The 10,881-nt window shown below is 51.8% G+C and overlaps 2 protein-coding genes across 2 annotated transcripts; both read left to right on the forward strand.

The window, feature by feature from the left end:
• The first annotated feature begins 324 nt into the window (after window positions 1-324).
• Window positions 325-2,079, forward strand: LOC136485566 (DNA damage-repair/toleration protein DRT100-like). Its single transcript, XM_066482418.1, has one exon. It carries the CDS (start codon window positions 532-534, stop codon window positions 1,729-1,731), a length of 1,200 nt encoding a protein of 399 aa, XP_066338515.1. The 5' UTR covers window positions 325-531; the 3' UTR covers window positions 1,732-2,079.
• Window positions 2,080-9,064: 6,985 nt separating this feature from the next.
• On the forward strand, window positions 9,065-9,631 carry LOC136489488 (probable CCR4-associated factor 1 homolog 9). Its single transcript, XM_066486108.1, has one exon. It carries the CDS (start codon window positions 9,065-9,067, stop codon window positions 9,629-9,631), a length of 567 nt encoding a protein of 188 aa, XP_066342205.1.
• The last annotated feature ends 1,250 nt before the right edge of the window (window positions 9,632-10,881 follow it).

The following is a 10,881-nucleotide window of genomic DNA, read 5'->3' on the forward strand; positions in this document are numbered from 1 at the left end:
AGGACTTGCTGTCCCCACGCGCACGGCCCCCTCTCTCTGTCACGTGGGGTAGGGGTACAGACGTGCGGGCCCGCACGACGCCTTCCAACTCCTCTGCTCCTCGCCATGGAACCCACCTGCAAGAGACAGAGACGGGGCCGACGTGGCTCGCACGAAAGGGCCACCTGGGGGGCTTCCTCCGCAAGCCCCGCACGGCGGTGACAATGACAAACGCCACCACGCCACACAGTGACCTCCTGCTCCGTCTCCACCCCGCACGGCTTCCGATGCACGGCCTCGCCCAGCGATGCCTGACGCTGCCATGTGGGACGCGGGGTAGCCGGGACCCGGACGTCTGTGAGAGCCCCCTTCGCGTAGCGCGGCCCCACCGCCTCGGCCGCACGCCCTTCAAAGCAGAGTCCCCTGTCCCCCATCGCCAAAGCCCTCGCCCCCAAGCTCACCACTCCACCACCACCACCGCCCCACTCCGCCAGTGCGCCGCACAGTGAGCTCGCTCCCCTGCCGCTGCCGCCGCCGCCGCCGCCTAATCGAATGGCCTCGCGCCTCCTGCCGGCGTTCGCGGCGCTCGTCCTCCTCGCGGCGTCGTCGTCCGCGCCGCCCGCGGCGGAGGCCACGCTACACCCGGTGGACTACCTGGCGCTGCAAGCGGTGCGGCGGGCGCTATCGGACCTCCCAGGCTCCCGCTTCTTCGCATCCTGGGACTTCACAGGGGACCCCTGCCTGTTCGCGGGCGTCTCCTGCTCCTCCGACGGCCGCGTCACCACCCTCGCACTCGGCGACCCGCGCGCGGGCGCGCCGGGGCTCGCCGGCACCTTCCCGTCGGCGGCCATCGCCACGCTGCCCGCGCTGACGTCCCTCTCCCTCGTGCCCGGCCGCGTGACAGGCTCCCTCTCCCCAGCCGTCACCGCCCTACCCGCGCTCCGCTTCCTGGCGCTCGCGGGCAACCTCCTCTCCGGCGACCTCCCGGCGGCCTTCGCGCCCGCGCTCCGCACCGTCGACCTCAGCAAGAACGGGTTCACGGGGCGGGTCCCGCCGTCGCTGCTCCAGCTGCGGGACCTGCGGACTCTCGTCCTCTCCCACAACGCGCTCTCCGGCGAGATCCCGCGGGCGGTGAGGTCCCCGCTGCTGCACCTCGACCTCCGGAGTAACCGCCTGTCGGGCGGGGTGCCGCCGCTGCCGGGCACGCTGGTGTACCTCTCGCTGGCGGGGAACCGGCTGTCGGGCCCCGTCGGGGGCGTGCTGCGGCGGCTGCCCAGGCTGTCGTTCCTCGACCTCGGACGGAACTGGTTCTCCGGCGAGGTTCCTGGGGAGGTGTTCGCGTTCAGCCGGATCGTGTACCTGCAGCTCCGCAAGAACGCATTTTCGGGGGAGCTCCGCCCGGCCGGGCGCGTCCCCCCGGGCGCCACCGTGGACCTCAGCCACAACGCGCTCTCCGGCCGCGTCCCGCCCGAGCTCGCCACGGCAGGCGCGGTGTACCTCAACGGGAACCGGTTCGCGGGCGAGGTGCCGCGGGAGGTGGCCGCGGCGGCCGAGGCGGGGCGGATGCGGGTGCTCTTCCTCCAGGACAACTTCCTCACGGGGATCGCTGTGGGTGGCGTCCCGGCCAGCGCCGCCGTGTGCGCGCACTGGAACTGCGTCGCACCGCCGCCGGCTGTCGTGGCCGCTTGCCCTGCCAAGGGCGGCAGGGGACGACGCCGGCCACAAACGCAGTGCCGCGCCCGGGCGGGGTGAGTTCTTCACTTCTTCTCCACACCCAACCGAGAAGGGGTTTTGGCTGGGTTTAGTGGGTGGGTAATGATGATGGTGAAGGTCTCATGGCTCATGAGACCCACAGGTGATTAGTAATAATTTTTGGTGTATATTTTTTAGTTTGCGGTTAATCCGGAGATATAGGGCTGTGATTTTGTCGGTTGGACACGTGGACGGCGGATGATGTCGATGTCTGTGGTTGGAGATTACTACTACATAGGAAAAGTTTGTGTAAAGGAAAAGTTAGAACTAAGGTGCTTCATGTTGTTTGGTCTCAACTCCGAAATCAAATGAAAACCCACAATTTCTACATTGTCATTTGTGTTGATATTGGGATCGAATTTGCAGGAAATTGTTTGCCCCAGCCATTGTTTTATCCTTATGAATTCATATCAAGTTTGCTCCACATAGTCCATAGCCATCTTAATTCACACTGCATCTATTTTGCCAATGTTGAGTGGATTCATATCTGTTCTCTGCACCTTTCCACAAAATGTTCAGTTCAGCTAAGTGACTTGTATTTATACTGAGATTACCTGGTACTCAAATTGAACAGGCCAGCGTTTTGCATCATACTTGATTCATGCAAAATTTTGCTGCATATAATACACAGTGTGTCATAGCTGCTTATGAATTCTGTTGTGTGGTCTCCAACCAAATGACAACCCGCAAATTTGACTTATTTATAGGACAGAGTCCTTGACAACTCATTCTCTTCTTTTGTTTCTTTCCAACTTTCATCTTTCCAATTGTCCTTTGTATTTCCACTGTGAACGGTAAAGCAAATGTAACAACTCTGTTTTTCCTTTGGATGCCTATAAACACTAGTACAGTACAAGCTGTGACAAACAAAACTACAGCCCACAACTCCCACATCTGTACTGATGTTGAGGTTATTCGATATCGAAATTCAGCAGGACAGATACTAGTAGTACAAACAATCTGTATTCATACGGAGCTCTGCTCCAGAAACGCGTCTATTGGCAATGTGCACTGGATCCATATACTGAAGGATACTGCGCATTATCTTTCTTTTCTTTTTCTTTTTTCTTTCCTGAATGAGCTTTGTAGCGTTGAAGAGTGGGCATCATCTCCTCCCTCCTTTTTGAGTTTTGACCCTGCCTTTTCCTTTGCTCTTTCCCTCCTTCCAAGAATCCAAAGCTCACTTTGGGAGCCGAGGAAGAAGCTGGAATTGACAAGAATTCCGGTCACTCACTCAGTAACGGTAGTCTTCCATCTCCATATCGGATTCTATGTACGTACCTCCTGCAATGCCCTGCGATCCTGTCTGTGAGTCTGACTTGTTCTTAGTAGTAACCCCTTTTTAACCTTTTGATTAAAAAAAAAAGCAAGTAGTAGAGCAGTACATACAGTACTTACTAGTAGAGAACAAAAGTGGCAGATTCGGCCCAAAATCTCTTGGAATCCGAGGGATTCATAGCTCAGATCGTACAAAATCATGCTTTAAGCTGCAAGTAATCCGGCTGTCAGTGTCTCAGCGAGCACATCACCGTGGTAATTATAAACATGCAGCAACTTTTCACCCTCCCCCTCTCTCCCCAGCTCCTAATCATGACCTCAAATCTTTATTTTCCCCTGTTGGCAAGCAAGCAGGAATGATGCCAGCATAGTACGTAGTTGCCTAGGCCCTAGCCGAAGCAGAGCCTTTTTGCTCTTTGGGTAAGCACAAGACAAAATGTACATGGCATATGGCGACATGGCTTTGTTCCGCATCATGAGGCATCATTGGCCATGCTGCCGCCATTGTGCCTGAGAGGAGCAAGCTATCATGATTCATGATCCTTGGGCGTCCATGGCGACAACCCTCCAAAGTGCAGGATCAATTAGAGGATGGATGGATCGGCCAGGCTAATGAGCGTCCTTGATTGCAGAATCATGTGTTCTTTTTTTCCATTTTACAACCAAGTATTGCAATCCTCCTTAATAAACTGCCTGCTACTACATGCCTGCAACTGCAGTGCCACCATTGCAGAAAGCCAGAAACACACACACGCACGAGGCGAGTGGACACTGGACAGCGGTGCCTGCCTCAGTGCCTCTGCTGGTTTGCCATCAAAGCGCCGTGGTGGTGGCCGTCTGAAACTCTGATGAAAGCCTCCGAGCCTGAGCCCCCCTCCTGCATCGCACTGTGCCACTGCATGTCTGCATGCCCTGCGCTTTGCGTTGCCGGTACGCGAAAGAGGCAATGGGTGGAGGACGCCAGGACGGGTCCTGTGGCTGTGCTGGCGCTGGACACCGCCGGCGCGCGCGCTTGCGGCTTGTCTGGCTTGTTCGGCAGGCCTGAAAAACAATACTGTTTCAGCTTATTTATTACGAGAGAAAATACTGTTCCAGCTAAAAGACACTGTTCAGATGAACAGTGCCCGCGTGAGTGTCGAAGCCAGCCCCAGCCAGCGATCCAGCCAGCCGAACACGGTCCTAGTTGTCTGGCCTGGCTTGGGCGCTGCTGCTACTCCTACTCTGCGAGCAAGTAGCGACCGCCCTGGCCAGATAGCGAGAGGAGGGCGACGCGACGCGCAGGCGGGCCATTGGTTTCAGGGTCACGGGTTTGTGCTGCGCGCCTGCGCCGCGCGTGCTGCCGGCTGCCCTGCGTCTGCTCTGCTGCATTGTGGCCGCCGACCAGCCAATGGCCTTGCCACAGCACGATGCTGCTAGTCAACCTGTCTGTGCAAAACTGTTGTCAAAAACAAAAAAAAAGCAAGCGTTTGGTCGGATCTGGGAACCAAAGTCACTGTTTGGGTTCGCTGCTCTACAGTTCAGTAATCAGACCCACTGACCCAGCGATGCTGACGCTAGCTGAATTTTGGGTCTGCATTTGCTCTCCAACGGAACGGGTAGCTGGATGCGATTTCCATCCAGTAATTAGAGGCAATAGACTTGTTAATCATGGGTGGCACTCGAAAGGCTTCAGCGACGTGTACCAGCAGTGTAAATCTCACAATTTAATCTCTTTTTTTTTTCTTAAATTTATTTCCTGCAAATAGACCATTGGTGAACATTACTGTTGCGCAACAAATTTCTCGCGAGTATGGAACTTTTTCCTTGGTTATTAGCTGAAACGATTTTCTTCAGAAGATTCTACAATTTCCATACCGTGTGTTGAACATTCTGTGTGAACCTTTTTTTAGACCAGTTTTCACCTCGACATGTAACAATTGATCCGGGACATGCATGGAACGGTTCTCTTTTCAACCTCAAACATTTTCCCTTATACCGGGACAATTTTCTTGTCAAACTTAAGAACATTGGAGTATTGCAGTCCTGAATAAATAGCCTAGATACTACATGCCTGCAATGCCATGGTATGCCACTACTGCAGAAACGCACACACGAAGTGGCAGGCGAGGCGAGTGGACACTGGACAGCGGTGCCTGCCTCAGTGCCTCTGCTGGTTTGCCATCAAAGCCCCGTGGTGGCCGTCTGAAACTCCCTGTCTGCATGCTTTGAGCTTTGCGTTGCTGCCTTGCTGGTATGCGCTTGTCTAGTTGTCTGGCACTCTGGCCTCGCTTGGGCGCTGCTGCTGCTTCCTACTCTGCGAGCAAGTAGCGGACACGCCCTGGGCTGACGGGCCTGTTGCGGAATGTGAGATAGCGAGAGGGCGACGCGCAGGGCGCCCTGGCCGGTGGCCATTGGTTTCAGGGTCACCGGTTGTGGCGCGCCGTGCGTGCTGCCGGCTGTCGCGCCCGCTGCTTCTGCTCTGCAACAGCCCGATGCATTGTGGTCGCCAGCCAGCCAGCAAATTCAGCTTGCCTTGCCACAGCCTATGTGCAAACGTTTGACCAGATTTGGGAATCAAATTCACTGTTTTGGTTCGCTACTCTGCAGCTTCATCAGTAATCAGAAATTCAGAATTCAGAACCAGCAAGGGAGTCCACTGGCTGAATTTTGGTTCTGCGTTTGCCCTGCTTCGGTTCTGCCTGCGTCCCCTCCGAGAACCACTAGGAGTAGCTCAGAGCTTGTTTGCTCTCTTGTACTACACTCGTGATGAATCTTGTCACTAATCGGAGGCTTCGGTGGATGTGTAGCAGCAGTGTTTACTTCGTATTTTAGCCTTTTTCATACTATTTTTCATGCAAATGTACCATTGGTGAACAAACACTATTGTTGAGGAACAAATTTCTCGCGAATATTGAAACCTTTTTTTTTGTAAGCTGAAACAAATTCCTCCAGAAGCTTGAACAATTTTCAAACCATCTTTGAACATTTTTCGTGTGTTTGTTTTGTGGGTTTAACTGGGGTATCCTGGATCCAACCTAGATGGTCTGCTGTTTGGTTGAGGAGCTACGTGGGTTTGGGTCGGACCCAGGAGCGAATATGGCTTCAGATGCGGGTTCTCGTGGTCCCTCCAAATCGGGCGGATTAGCTCGACCACGATGAACGGCGTCGCATTCGTGGTCTCCTTCTCCCTCCCTTCGTCGCGACTTCCACCGTCCCCGGCACCGGCGCTCGCGGATCTGCTCCTCCGGATCTTGGCGAGGAGCGGCAGGGGAGGAGCTGGCCGGGCAACGGCAAGGGAGGAGCTCCTCCGGCGACCTCGGGCTCTGGGAGGTGTCGGCGTGTCGTCGTGGGCGTGGGCGCGAGGGGAGGTGCTGGCGGGGGCCTATGCGGGGAGGCGGTGGCCACCGTGGCCGTCGGGGGCTGTGTGCGGCGGGGAGGTGGTGGCCGCCGGGGGCTGCGCGAGGCGGGGAGGCGGTGGCCGCCGGGGCGGTGCTGGGAGGTGGTGGCCATGGCGATGTGCTGGACTGCTGGAACTCGGGCTGTACGAGTGAGCAGAGGAAGAAGATGATGGGAAAAAGGAAAATAAAGAGGATGACAGGTGGGACCCACTAATGGAACTGTTATCGTTGTCCAAATGGTATCCATTTCATCCCTCTCCAACCTTGCAACCAAACAAAAAACTAGGTTCAACCTAACCTCTTTGGCCCCGTTCGCTTCGCTGAAAAAACAAGCCGAAACACTGTTCCGGTTGATTTGTTGTGAGAGAAAAACACCGTTTTCGCTCGAAATACAAGCTGAAAAGTACGGATTATAAGACAAGCGAACATGGCATTAACCAAACACGAAAATGGGTTCATCCCATCCCAAAAAGCAGGGTTGGACCTAGTGGCAGAGCTTGGAGCCAAATACCGGGGGGGGGGGGGGTGATTTCAGTGAGACCTTACAGATTCTAGCGTGGCTGCTATTGGCTGCCTGGGCGTTGCTGCGTTGGGGCGCCGCCGCGCCAGCCGCCGGGGGCCGGTCAGCCGACCGCCGACGAGCGAGTCAAGAAAGGCCGCCGTCGCCGCCAAGGCCTCTAGCTCGAGGCATCGACAGCTCCGGTGCTCCGACCTTCGGCTTTCGGCTCGTCGCCTCCGCCGTCTCAGTCACTCCGTGGATTATTTTGCTCGTGTTGACTGATGCCACGGCCCAGGTGCCCGGGTCCCAACTAACAAGTGCAGGCTTGCACGTGGGCCATCACCTGGTGGGCTAAATTGGCTAGCGGACTTGCACATCCGCAACATATATCCTCATTTTTTTTACGGGGCAAGGGGGGGCCGGAGCCCTCTATGGCCAATACGTGGTTCCGCCGTTGGTTGGACCTTGATCCCCGAACCAAACACGTTGTTTGTCTCAACCTAGACCACTTTTCTCCTCAATCTGACAAATTTTTCTCTTCTATCAGAACAATTTTCATGTGAAACTTAAGAACATATCTTCTAAACGTGAACACTTATATTCTGTCCCTTGAACAGCTTTCTTGTAAAAGCTACAATAAATATGTCATCACGCTAGGGTATTCTTCCTTTGAACCTACAACAACTTTCACATGCAGCTAGAATAATTTTGTTTTGATCCTCGAACAATTTTCTTCTAGTTAACTTAGAGTATTGTTCTTGTGGAACAAACAAAAAGTTCTAGCTTCATTGAAGAACGGTTTCTAAGAACATATAATATCAACACAATATACTAAATTGGGGTCTTTTTTAGTGTTTATTGTAACAAACACAACAGTACATAAAACATAATTTAATTCACTACTACAAAAACGATCTTTCGATGTGCCCCTTTTTTCTTAGAGATAACTCTATTAAGAATTGTCTCTAAAAATGGTTTGAGAGACAACCCACCTCTACAAATCCATTTCTAAATATAGGTAGTGTTTCTGGCCACATTTAAAGATAACTCTATTTCTTGAACAGTTGAAAACATCATCCATCTCTTTATATCAAAGTTATAGAGCTCAAAGAGATCTACAATTTTATAGTTGAGATTTTTTTTATTTGAAATCATTTAGAGTAACTTCTCAAATTTTAAAAATTATCTATTTTTTAAAAAAATTCATACAACCTCAGACGTAGCAACACCCTAAACCAAAATTATATTGCTCGATGAGATCTAAGACTTTATAGTTTAATTTTTTATTTAAAATCATTTAGGGCTGAACTATTCAATAGAAAATTTCTGAAAGTTAATACAAAAGGTGAAAAAAGGTAGTATCCTACTCTATGACAGAAGTGAGATTTTAATTAGGTCCTAGGTTCGATCCCCACAATCTGCATGCCCGTGAGGGCTAACTAGTGAGTTTGTCTTAGGACTAAGTTTTTTGGCTATTGTTTGCCTGATTTATAATTTCTAAAAAATGAGTTCTAGAGTCAGGATTATGTTTCGGACCGCCTCTAAGAATGCCAACTCCCTAGAATGGATGAATATCTACTTCTAGAGATATAGTGAATAACAACCACGTCTAAATATGTTTTTAACACAGTGATCTTAATCTTCCATCTAAAAAGTATAATCTTTTTACCTTCTAATTATTTAACTTCTAATTTGTCCTAGTATACTTTATACTCGGCCTCATTAGTCACTACTCACTCCATGCTGTGATCATGAGTGCTTATTCTATTATCAAGAGCTCCGAGATTTAGTTTGATTCTAGGCTCTGGACAATGTAAGGTCCGTTTGGGTACAACTAAGTAAAATTTAATTAGCAGATAATAACTACGGTGAATTCTTATAGTGCGACCATGGAAATCCATGGTACAGGCCGGCTCATATGTGAGGGACTCGGAGTCTGAACCCGGACTCCACTCGGAATTGACAGATATCGCGGCGGCCACTCGGAATTGCACCTCTGGCTCTCCGATATAAACATCTCCATTGATTCGTCGCTCATCATTTGCGGCGTCGTTGCAGGATAGCAACTCTCCCGTCCATCTCCATCGAACAGCTCACCAGGTCGAGCGCGCCTGATTACTTGATCGGATCAATGTACTCCAGCAACGCTGCCAGCACGCTTGATTACTTGATCGGATCGATGGTTTCCACCAACGTCGCCGCGCCAGCCATGTCCCCGATCGCGCCAAGGCCGCTGCCGCCGCCGCGTGTATTTCAGCCGTCTCCGCCACTAGCGCCGCACCCTGCCGTCCGCCACGCCGTGGCGCCACCACTGGTGGAGGACCTAGTAGGTTTTCAGATCAGGCCGGTCACAGCGGCGAACATGGAGTCGGAGATGGACGCCATCGACTCCCTGCAAACGACGTACCCCATCATCACCATCGACACAGAGTACGCGGGCGCCGTCCACCGCCCGTCCGCGGCGTCGCTCGCTCCGCGGGAGCGGTACGCGCTCGTCAAGTCCAACGTCGACGAGGGTGCCCACCGTGCAGCTCGGGATGTGCGGTCACAGGGCATCGACTTGGACCCGGCGCGCGCAAGCGGCGTCAGCTCCGCGGCGTTCGCGGCCAAGCTCGCCGCCGTCCTGTTGGCGACGCCGCAGCGCGGCCAGCTCACTTGGGTGGCCTTCGGCGGCGCTTACGACTTCGCGTACGTGGTGAAGATGCTCACGGGCGCGCAGGCGAAGGTTGTTCTCGGCGGCGGCTGAGTGTTCGACGCTAAGTATATGGCGGAGCACTAAGAGCGAGCGGACCTGTGCGGCGGCCTGAGGCGCGTCGCCGCTAGCCTCGGCGTGCGGCGGAACGTCCCGCGGTTGCCGTACCTTGCTGCTCAGAAGAGCCAAACGGCATGCCTCATCTACACGACGGCGATGAGGAAGGACGTGACGGCTGCGCGGCTTGCGCCATGCTCGAAGGTCTCATCGATGGGCTGCAGTAGTGACATACATGTCCAGTGTATCACACCTAGAGCAGAGTATGGCTAAATTTGGATATGGAAATTGGCTCTCTAAAATAATTCGGTCTCCACAGCGAGGCTCCTATGGTAACTTCATCAATCTTGAGATTTATTAGTTCAACTTAGTTCTTTAGAGGAATTCGTAGAGGTAAGATGTACGTGTGTGTATTTGTAGGAGTGAGTGTATATATAAACGTACATGTTTTTGTAGTGGGTGCGAAAAAAATGTAAATATTGGGATTTGTGGATAAAAGCGACCTCCGGAGCTGGAGGTGCTGTCCGACGCAGGGGAGGCGAGCCATGGAACGACGTAGGATGGATAGCCCTGTTTGTCAGCTGGAGACAGAGTACAATGAAAGAAAGGTGAAAGAAAAGGAGAAATAAAGGAAATGGTCGACCCTTGGCTCCAACCGCTAGGTGGCTTCCATGACGCTGGCGACTAGATAGTAAGTATAGTAGCTTCCGTTGTCAAATATGTTGACATTTACAACCTTGTCTAGAAAACGTTGATATCTATAAGACCAAATAAATATATTACCGATGCATGTTTGAAGCTTGATTTAATGAAACTATGTGGATATACTTAGATATTGATCAATTGCTTATAGATTAAGTCAAAGTTAGACCAGTTTGATTTAATACAAAAATAAAACGACATACAATTTGAATGTTAATTAAGAGAGTTATAACCTTCAAAAGTTACCAAACTGAGTTTAGGATCTGGGTTGGATCCACTAGTACTAATAATCACTTAGTTGGCTAGCTAATAGCATGGGTGAGTTACCCTGAGTTGAAAATTATTTTGGTATACCCACAACATCTTTTTGCACTATGAACAAATGGTTCAATCATTTAGATTCTATCATACACATGTTCATAGGTAAATGATGTTTAGTAAGTGAGATGATAGAGAATTTAATATTTTTTCTGTGTTTAATTCATGTTCATGTTACATGAACAAGGAAAGAAAGAATGTGTGTGTTTGTTCATTAGAAGCTAATT

This window comes from Miscanthus floridulus, chromosome 10 (assembly GCF_019320115.1).
Source record: "Miscanthus floridulus cultivar M001 chromosome 10, ASM1932011v1, whole genome shotgun sequence".
Taxonomy (NCBI): domain Eukaryota; kingdom Viridiplantae; phylum Streptophyta; class Magnoliopsida; order Poales; family Poaceae; genus Miscanthus; species Miscanthus floridulus.